The sequence below is a fragment of the Chamaea fasciata genome, unplaced genomic scaffold (genome assembly GCF_029207755.1).
Source record: "Chamaea fasciata isolate MVZ Bird 193981 ecotype frontalis unplaced genomic scaffold, bChaFas1.0.hap1 SCAF_3, whole genome shotgun sequence".
NCBI classification, from domain to species: Eukaryota; Metazoa; Chordata; class Aves; order Passeriformes; family Sylviidae; genus Chamaea; species Chamaea fasciata.
This window is the reverse complement of record NW_027094088.1, coordinates 70,253,756-70,264,645: the sequence shown is the minus strand read 5'-3', so window position 1 is coordinate 70,264,645 and position 10,890 is coordinate 70,253,756. Positions and strand designations below refer to the sequence as shown.

Here is a 10,890-nt window from a genome sequence, read left to right as displayed (position 1 = left end):
GCCCCCGGCGCGGTGCGGACGGGCGCGCAGCTTTTCTCCGCGCCTTGCACAAGTGTCCGGGGCGCGGGGCACACCTCAGGCTTAGCAGAAAACAACAACAAGATAATGGCCCCTAATGCACACCCTGGGCACGGATCACACGTGGGCCGCTCCCTTCCTGTGGAGCGGCGGGGAGCCCGCCTGCCGCGGCGCGGCGCGGCTCGCTCCGCGGGGAGGGACCGACGCGTCCGGCGGTGGGCAGGGAGGGAGGGAGGGAGGGAATCACCTTATTAAACGCATACACCGGGGCGGGCGGCTGCCACGCCGCCCCGTCCATGCCCGCGGAGAGCCCGAGAGCTCCGCGCTCCCCCCGCTGCCGCTGCCGCCCCGGCTGCCGGCGGGAGATCCCCGCGGCCGCGCAAAGCCCCGCGGAGCCCTGCATGGCGCGGCGCGGCCGCTTCCAGCGCCTCTTCGGCCGCAGCGAGTCGGAGGACTCGGAGCCCGAGGGGGCGGCCGCCGCCCCCCGCCGCCGCCCCTCCGCCGCCGCCGCGCCCAAGCGGCGCCCCGCGTTCCCCCACTGGCGCCCGAAGAAGAAGGAGCAGCATCCCCGGGAGGACGGCGGTGCCGCGCCCGCCTGGACCCCGCCGCCTGCCTCCCCCCTCGAGTCCCCGGCCCCGCGGTAAGCTCGACACCCGAGCGGGCGGCGGGGGGCACCGGCGGGCCGGGCACGGCTGGGGACCGGGGGGGTTGTGTCCAGGAGGGAAGAGCGTGTCCCGCAGCCGCCTTCCCGTCCCGCGTTCGCCCCAGCCTGCTGGCGGAGCGGCGCCCGAGCCGTGTTGACAAACAGCTGCGCCCGTGTGAATAAGTAACAGTCAGCCCTGTGCCCGCAGCAGGGGGAGGCTTCCTGCCCAAACCAGCCTCCTAAGGGCGGCCGGCGTGTGCGAGTGGCTTTTACTCTTCTGCAGCAGTGGGCTTGTTCTGTGCTCGCTTTTTCTGGACGTAGTAGAGGAGTTAAGATGAGAGAGAAGGGCTTGATAACACTCTGCTGCGGTGCTCCCCATACCTGTCGCTTCCCAGTGTGGTTCCAAGTCTCCCATGAGTAATAACTACTTGGTGCATGCTGGCTTCTTGGGGACACAGGCATTCCCCGGGGGCTGTTTGGAGCCTGTGGCCACAGCACAAGGAAACTCAGTGAGACCGTGGGGTTGCCGAGCAGTAAAACCTCTGACGTGAAGGTCAATTCACAGCAGCATATGGTGGACTTGAGGCTGCGTCAGGAAAGAGTTTGGTTAATACTGCTCAGATCTGAACATCACAAGCTGGGCAATGGGAAGCTGTCAGTGCTGCCTACATTTAAGAAAAAAAAAAAAAAGTTGTAAGCTCGAAAAGGAAGTCTCCTTTTCAGAACTTTTAAACCAGGAAATGATGTATTTCAGAATATTATTGAATGGCCAGACTCAAGGCAGTGCGGCAGGTGACCTCAAAAAGGAGCAGATCCCTCTTTTGCCTTTCAAAGGTCAGATAAAACAGAAGGGGATCACAGTGTAGCTCAGGGCAGAAGGGAGCCCCAAACAAGGCTGGCTCTTGGTTAAGATCTCAGTTGCTCAGGTCTGTGTCCACTAGAGTTTTGAAATCTTTGAAGAAGAGAGGCTGCACAACAACTTTGGCCAAGCTGTGTTACTGTTGCCTTGTGTGAAATAGTTTCTTCTTGTAGAATGCTGGAACATACTTCAGTTCACAGTTTGTGCTGTGCCTGCCATGCACTACTGGATAGACTCATGGCTCTTGGTGACCGTCTCATGCAAACTGACAGGCAGGTGATGGGCTCTGATGTGGTTGTCTTTTCCCTGGGCTGAACCTACTTCCCCAGCCACTCAAGATCTCCAGCCCCTAAGTATCTTGGGGCCCTGTGCTCTTTTATCAGTGTATTTTGTATTGAGGGGCCCAAAACGGAATAGAATATCTAGATGTGGGCAAATGAATGGTGGCATAAGTCTTTAATCTAGGTGTGGGTTTCTTTTTCTTCCAGATACCAGGATGTTTTTTATTGCATAAATTTGTTTTCAAGTTCTGTGCATAAATTACAAGAGAAATCTAATAATTGCAAGTCTCTTGAAAGGACGGGGCTGTAACTCCTGTTACTAAACACTGGGGGTTTTGCGTTTTGGTCGGGGAACCAATCCTTCTACTATTGATGACAGGCTGGGTTTGTGCTTCAGCACATGAAAATGCACATGTATGTCAACATCTTTAGCTCCAGCTGGTCATCTTCAGAGAGCACAAACTTCTGTTTGTGTAGCTTTCTACCACCCTTGTCTTAAAAAAAAAAAAAAAAAAAAAAAAAAAAAAAAAAGGAATGAAGTAAGCTTTTAGTATAAAGCCAGAAACCCTAAATTCATTTCTTAAAAATATGTTGAAGATTATGATAGCACTTTTCAAAAGACACGGTTTGAAGTATTTTATTTTTATTATATGCATGGTAGGCTGTAATGCTTGGTCTCAAGAATACTGTATAGGACAGATAGAGCGTCCTGTGTATAGGGATGACTTTGAAGATATGAGATGCCTAATTAGTGGCCTAATGGATTTAGCTATGGTTTGGCACATGGCAAGCATGACAGCTGTCAGTTTGAAGACACCTATTTATGGTATGGTACTCCAGTTTAAAAATTATCTCATCAGCAGCTGTTTTTCTTGTCTTATGTTCTTTTCCAGGTAGTCAATACTTCTCCTTGCTGTTAGCTATTTATCTGGAAGAGCAGTAGCCAGCATGGCATAAAAAAAATCTTGTAATAAAAGCCAAACAAGCATCCCAGCTCCCTTAAACTTGAAGTTACAGGTGTACATTCTCCTGTCTCTATGAAATTTATGTTGTACTGCCTGCATTCATGAGTGTCAGGGCAGCCAGATGAACTCCTCTGATTACTTTTTCCACCAAAAGCTTGTAGAATCTCCCTCAGATAACAGCTACAAGTTTGAGCCTCTAAACAGAAGAAGATGCAGTGGAATAAAAAGGAAAAAGAATTACAGTTGTCACCATGCTGTAGGTAACCACATCATATAATGAAACCACTTTTTACTTGGTCCCTTGGAGGTCAAGTCCTTATACTGCTGTCATGGTTTGGACACTGAATGATCTCCACCCAAAGGCAGCTTGAAAAATTAAGAGGATGGCTTGGAATTGAACTTTGTAGCAGGAAGTTGGCTGCAGGAGGACCAAAAAATCTGTTTATCTTTGGGGTGTGTTTGTTTAGCAGTGTTTCTCAAAATGTGTGCTACCCTATGAATCTGGAGCTTTTTGTATTTGATGGTCAAGACCAGACAAGTTACTTGGTCCAGTTATGAGTTGGCTACCATATAAATGACAGTAGCCTGATTCTTGCTCAAGATGTGTCAGTGTAATCACTGTGAAAAAGGAGAGTATTTTTGCTGCTTATTACTTCCTCAGTTTCAAGAAACACAGATATTTGATATTGAGCATGTTAGAAACAGTACCACCAGCAACCTTGTTTTTATTACTTTCCTCTCCCCCGGCTGAATGAATTCAGTTCACCTTCATCAACATGCTAAATATGTGAAGGCAAAGAAACCTGTGTGACTGTTATTCTACAGTGATTTGGCAAGGAAATAAAATTTATTGAGACTTCGGTAATAGCATAAAAATGAGGAAAGGGAAACAGCATTAGGCTGCATCCAAGTAAAGTTAGACTGTGGAATTATACCTTATCTTGGGAAGGAACTTGCACATCCACAAGATATGTTGAATATGAAGAAATATGTTTTTAGTGCAGAAAGTGTCATTGAGACCAAGCTCCTGTATCTCTTCCCTACTTCCATGTTCTTAGTCTAAATTACTCATCTGTGACTTCTGTGTTACAAGAGGTGAAGGAGCTATGCTTCATAGCCCTCGTGTAACATCACATTTTGGAAAAAGATGAAAAACAAATGCTTCATCCTGTGAAAAACAAGGTGTGTGATAATGAAGACCATTAGTAGCTCAATTGATTGACAAGAATAAAATGTAGGAAACTGTTATACAATTTGCTGTTTTGTAAAGTTCATACTTTACAAATCAAAAATTCATACTTTGCCCTCAATTCAATGTACTTTATATGGGTAGCTTCACATTTGTGTGTTGTCTGGTTGAAAAAAAGAAGGAAACATTCACCAAACTCTTTCGTAAGACTGAATATGGATTTCTGCAAGTGTTCCTAGTTGCACTTAGTGGAAGGTGGAAATGGAAAAGGGTAATTCGGTTTGATGTATAATCCTTGGTAATCTGTAATGTAAGCATAAAACATTAGGAATAAAGACTTAATATTTTAATTTTATTTTTTTTATATAGAGGAGTGACGATCTTTTAAGATATCATGATCAAAGAATTAAAAGCAGAACTTTTTTTTCTGAGTTTTTTTCTCTACTGTGACCTAATGAGGAAATTGGTCCATAGAAAAAAAAATTCTAGAAAGATACTAAAATAAGAGGGATGACATGCTAAAACATTCATTTGCTTTTTCTGCATTTTTAAGAAGTGAAAAATATTGTCCTGTGAAGATGTAATGACATCTATGCCATGAAAGTAGTAGTTTGTCCGTCCTGCATGTGTTTAACATCAGCTGCTGCTTCTGTGTTGCTGATTTCATGGGTTTGGTGGCTGTGTAAACATCAGGGTGAAGAACACTCTCTTTTTCATTTTGTCCTTTTCAAAATCAAATGACAGTCTGAAAAATATGAACCAGTAAGTCTGCTGGTGCCTTCCTGGTCAGCCTGCTTGGATGTCAGGGTATGAAATGTAGATCCTGGTAGAGAAGAGTGGCACCTCATTCCTAACTGCAGTGGTGCACAAGAATTGCTGTCTTTCTTTACTCTTGCTTTTTCACTTAAATTAGGAAAAAAAAAAATCCTTAAAAAAGTAAAGAAGTGAGTTAGTGGACTCATGCCGTTCACAGTCAAGGATTTTTTCCTTATCTTTTGGGTGCTTCTGGCTTTGTTGGATGTTTATTTGAAGAGATGGTGTACCTTACTGTATCCAGGTGAATCTGATCCATAGTAGTGCTGAGTTCCATTCAGGTGATAGGAGTTCTGTACTGAATATTTAAATGCCTGTTAAAACAAGGACTGTTGTGAAAAAGCGGGTTCTATCCTACTCGAACTAGGTGCCAGTCTCGGCACCTTTGGTTTTAGTGTGTCAGATCCACACTTGGAAATAGCGACAAATAAAAATAGAAAGGTGTTTCGGGAAATTACTATTATAAAATATCACTGTAGAAACCACCCAGGAAGGTGCACAAACAAAAAGTTCTTATTGAGTGCAGGTACATACAGTTGGCACTTAGTAATGCATGGAGTGCTAAAAACAATGTTAAACACTGAATGCATGCCAGTTCAGTGAGTATCGCTTGTCTAAATGAGAAAACAGAAGTTTTCAGTCTCTACTCTTTCTCAACACATCTCTCTCTTGTCTCTTCCTTTTCTCCTTGTCTTGGTCCTTGCTTCTACAACTCTGTCCCATCTTTCCCTCCCTCTCCATCCTCTTGAAATTTACATCATGCAGTTTGTGCCGCACACTCTAGTGAGTTCCTGCAAGCCTGCAACAAAGAGAAGAGTGGTACTTTATTGTACCTGTGGTGATCTCCGGGAAGAGACGGGACATTTGTAGATCGGAATTAGTATGTCAATACAATTAGTTTCATTTACTTCATATGCAAGATGACATCCATATCCTCTAATTTCAGATATCTGCATCTGAAATAGTTCTTCACTTTATAATCAAGGAGGGCAAATAGTCATATCTTCAGTGCAATGCATCTCACTTGAAGGTGAGTGTCTAAACCAGGCTAAATGAATTGCATCTTAGAAGTGCAAGTTTTTTCTCATTGACTTTAAAAGCTGCCTGAAGGTGACATCTCCAACATCTAAATTTGGGCATTTGAATTCCATCAATGTTACCCAATATGGGGGACTCCATTGGTTGATACTTCCATGTGGGTGATGCTGCGGTGCAAAGTCAAAAGGTTGTGAGCTTCAAAAACTATGTTCTGGTTTTTCATGTGCTGCTTTAAGGCACCTTCTTTGTTCACAAGCAGTCTGGTTTGAGAGACTTGTTTTTGCATAATTCCTGTTAGTCTGTATATTCTGTTATTCATTTTATTGTGGTTAAGATTTTACAATCTTCTTTAGTGAACTGTGATTGATCCCTACTTCTGCATTTTCTTGGGATGGCTGGGAAAAGCATGGGAAACAAACCTTTCCCAGATGGCTTGAGAAAGAGAACAGGGGAAGCAGGAGAAAGGGGAGAGAACACTGCTACACCTATGGCCAAAACAGTAATGCTTAGAAAAGTTAAATTCTGCTGGAAATATAATCCTGTGATGGGAAAGATGGGGAACTGTTGATACTAGGCAGTTCTTCCTCTAGCAGCTTGCATTTAAAAATAGAATAAAAACCTGAAGATCTGTTCTGTCACCAGAGGTTCCTGTGCAAGGGAATAAAAAAAAACAGCCCTCCTTTCTTCAGCTTTCAAAACAGACAGAAGGCATCAGTGGTTTCCATGCAGGTAATGTATCTGATAGCGGTGTGTCTTTGTATATACAATTCTTGTGTTTGTCACACCAGCAAGCTTTCTGCTTTACTTCTTATCTTCACACATGTGTTTGTTCATGCAGCCACATTCTGTGAGCTCATACAATCTGTCATCAAATATTTCATCATTTGGTGCTCTCTCGAGATAAGAAGGGAAAGATAGACAAAGACTGATCAGTATAAGAGATTGGTCTCCTTTAGTGCTCTCTGAAAAGAAAACCCATAGTATTTATTTAAAGAAAATAAGATACCATCCTCTGTATTATTCTGGAACTGTACTTGGAAATTACGAAGTAAAAATTAAAAAAAAAATATTAGTTGGATAAAATTTCTTTTTGGTACCTGAATCCTTTATTCATTTAGAATTCACTGTTATAAAGTCAACCAAACTAAAATTTAAAAATGTCCTGAGCTATGCAAATTTGTAAAACAGGCTTGTTTGATGAATTCCCCAAATCCTGAGTTTCAGGTAGACCCCAATGCAAGAAACACAACTATTTTTGTTGTCCCAAAATAGGTTCATTTTACTCTGCGTGCAAAGGGCAAATTCACACACATAGTCAAGGTATTTGATTTATTTACAGTTCTGTACAGAAAGGGGTGCTAGGTGTCAAACCCATAAAGCCAGCACTACCAAAACGTTTCGCTATACATTTTAGCAAACAGAAGCCTTAATTAATTTGCTACAAGTTTCATAGTTCTCGTATTAATTAGTGTTGTATCTTCTATTGGTTAATGATTCTCTCACTTCTCATGCTAATCAGTGCCATGGTGTTTCTCTTCTTTTGGGCTGATGGGTTTTTGGGTCAATGATCCGTGAGCTGGTGGTCGGGATCTCCCCCTGCAGAATTGCCTTTTACCCAGGCAGAGCTGATTCAGCACAGTTGCTGGGTAAGGTTTATAAGTTCCTTCCTTATCTTGGGGGTTCTGCCCAATGTCCTTGTGGCCCATAAATTGTTCATTCTTTGTGTCTGCTGTCAGGGGTAAATCCTTCTCCCCAGCTTTGTTAACCTCCCTCTAGGTGAGGGCTCACTGAAACCTGTCAGACCCTAAAGCTTAACAAGGCAATTCTACCAACAAGTGATTTGTCTTTCTAACACCTGGACATCACTTAGAGCTTGTGGGTTGCTCTGTTTCAGATAAAATCTCATTTCTTGTTGATTAGACTTGAAAGTATGCAAAGATCAAATATTAAAAAATCTTTCTTAAGAAGGTTTTTACATATTTCACAGTCTCTGACATTTTGACAAAAGAAAATATAAAAATTTTAGTAAGGATACCTTATTACAGTGCTCCTTGTGCAGTTCAATCACTCAGTGAATACTCTAAGAAATATGGGCAGACAGAGGGGCCCCTGTGCATCCTTTAACCAGCTTTTTTATAGTTGGTCTTTCTTCTTTGTAAGCTGCTTTTTTATTGTCTCCAGAGTCGTTGGAACTGTTGCTGGTGCCACATCTGTGGTGCTGCTGTTGAGGCAAGGCTGTAGGTCAGGGATACTGTCCAATGCCATTCAAATCCAGAAGGATCAGTGCCCAAGTTCACAGACTATAAACATCCGAGCAGAAAACATTTAAGTTGCATGGCCTAGTGGGAACCATCATTTTCCATTTGTCCCTTCTTTATGGCCAGGAGCAGGTGCCACAATGCAGTCTCTCAGGGCTCATGGAGAGTCATGTAGATGACTTCTTATTAATGCTAGGAAAGGGGGAGAGAACCTCTAAAATCAGTGGACTTGTGAGGAGAGGCTGCTTTTTAAGAAATGAGGAGGTTTTCTGTTTTTTCCTGGCAGAAGGCTAGCACAATTTCTCATGCTGCGACTTGTACCCCTCACCTCTCAGTCCTTCCCTGTGCCCCTCCAAGGAGAGATTGGCTCCTGTTAAGCAGTCAGCTTCTACTCTTCCGGGTGTTTCGTGTGCCTCGTATCCCAGCATATAAGCATCTTGGTGGCCCTTCTCTGTACTCACATAATTTTGTACACTTTTCATGTACAGGAGATACATAGGTGTCACAAGGGCATGCTGCTGATAATATTTGGTGGTAGAATAAGATGAGGACTAAGGACTTGCAGAGACTTGGCATTGAGAAGTGCAAGGTAATTCCAAGTGTCACTGTGAGCTGTGGATTTCTGGGGGAGTGCCTAAGGTTTCTTTTTTTTTTTGACTTTCAGAAGGTTTTACTGGTCTGTTTGATTTGGTTTCCATAATTTTAACTCCTTGAAAACCACCAGTAGGGTTTCATGGTGGACATTCCATAAGAGCCAGGGAGGCGTTGTGTGATTAGCAGTCCTGACACATTTTCCTACCCTTGGCTGGGAATCCTGTGCCACTTATGAATTATTTAGTGAGTAACCAGTAATCCTTGTGACAAAATATGTATTTAGGATTTTGGTACAGTATAAACTGTACCATTTATTTGGCATGAAATAAAACCATATGATTATTAATAAGATTCTATAGCATTATAGTGCCATCTCCATCTTCAAGAAGAGTGTTTTGATGATTCACCCCTAATTATATTGTTTTAGAGTATATAAAAGGTACAAATAATTCATTTTCTGTGTTGTGGGGAGGACATGTGTAGATCCATGCTGGAGCTTCCCTGTTGTCCCCTGTTGAAGCATCTTTGTGACCTCCCTTAGCTATGGGCAAAAGCTGAAGGAGTAGGGGAGAAAATAGGGATGGAAATGATAAGATATCGATCTTATATTCTCTCTATTGGAAATGAAAAGGTTGTGTTCCTTCTCTTTGAAGATTTGTGCACTTGGTGAAGAGGAAAAAATTGTTGAGTCTAGCAGGCTGCAATTAGGTCACCCTGAAGCCTTCTTTTTTCCAGGCTAAACAATCCCAATTCTCTCAGCCTTCCCTCGGAGGAGAGGTGCTCCATCCCCCTCATCAATTTGGTGTCTCTCCTCTGGACTTGCTCCAACAGGTCCATGTCCTTTCTGTGCTGGGGACCCCAGAGCTGGATGCAGGACTGCAGGTGGGGTCTCACCTCCCTGGGTTTGAAATTGCCTGGGGGCAAGGTACCTTCTGTTTGGAAGCAACATAGCTGGGTTTGTCTACCATTAACAGAAAGAGTTTAATACAATCACCTTCTGCAGAGAGGCAGATTGATTGGGCTGATGGATTGGTGTTCACAGCACTGAGAATAAGCTCACATAGTCAGCCTGGGAGGATTAATGTGCAGATGCAACACCCAACTAACACAGTGACATGGCTTGTGAACCACAGCTGCTTTTTACCTGGCTGATCTGGACCTGGACACATTGAGCGCAGACGTCTGCCTCAACCCACCTTGTAGATGTATTCTGAGTTAACTTTGTGGGATTCTTCTGATTTGTGGCTGGATTCCTTAACTTATTCAGTGGGAGGTACCCTTGTTTTCAGTTTAGGCAGTAAGAAATCTTTTTCTCACACCTTTTGTCTGTGTTGTTAGTTTACTTGAGTAATCTCTCCCAGGCTGTGGTGGCTTGGGTTGTGTGTTTATCAAATGTCTAGAATAATGGAGTCTGATTTTGACTATGCAAATAGTAAATAACAGCACAAAAGACCAAAATAAATTTGGCATATTTCAAAAGCTCTGAATGAGTACATATCATTTGCAATTTCAGAGTGGAACTTATCAGGCTTCTTAGTCCTTGTGTAATTTAATGGGTGTGTATGAGGTGAAGAATTAAAAAGGAGGCTGAGAGGCCTATGAACATTCCACAGGGGAGTATTTTAAATACAGTTTAAGTGACAGTCCTGCAGGTAATAAGTGTGCTCACGTGAAATGGACTCCCTGGTTCCTGATGAACATCTCAATGCCCATTCCTGTCATGTTTCCTGTCAGAAATGGGGTGTAGCCAGGGCTCTTCTGTATTTGGGGTGAAACTTCCTGATGTTTTCAGGAAAATGCTTGTCTTTAAAGTTCTAACAAACCTGAACTACGAGGTTTCTGTCCTCTCTGATGGAAGAGTAGAAATCCAAAGGCAGCCAGAGTTGAACTATTACTCATATGAGTCTGTCTCATTGTTAACACTATCTTAGGCCACGGATCTGTGGCTTGGAGCGACTGGTAATTGAACTAACCAGTTCTTCAATAAAATCTAGATGATATCTTCCTCTCTTGGGACAAGTAGGAAACTTTACTATACAGCCTTTGAGTTAAGGTGGAGCTAATCATTTCAATACAGGGTTTTCAGTGTTCCATATGAATTAAATTCATGGGTAAGTTAGATTCTGTGCGAGAGACCTCAGGTTTTCACTGTAATTCAATACGGAAGGACAAAAATGAGTAGAGTTACAACAGAACTGTCCACTGGTTCATTATAGCTAATAAATCAAACAA

General features: G+C 43.1%; 1 protein-coding gene across 1 annotated transcript in view; it reads left to right on the top strand.

Moving 5' to 3' along the window:
• The first annotated feature begins 314 nt into the window (after positions 1–314).
• The window catches only part of CRYBG1 (crystallin beta-gamma domain containing 1), a 96,897-nt gene continuing 86,321 nt past the window's right edge, over positions 315–10,890 (top strand). The window contains exon 1 of the mRNA XM_066179475.1: positions 315–658. Within this exon, the coding sequence (XP_066035572.1) occupies positions 315–658 (344 nt within the window). The remainder of the gene's footprint in view (positions 659–10,890) is intronic.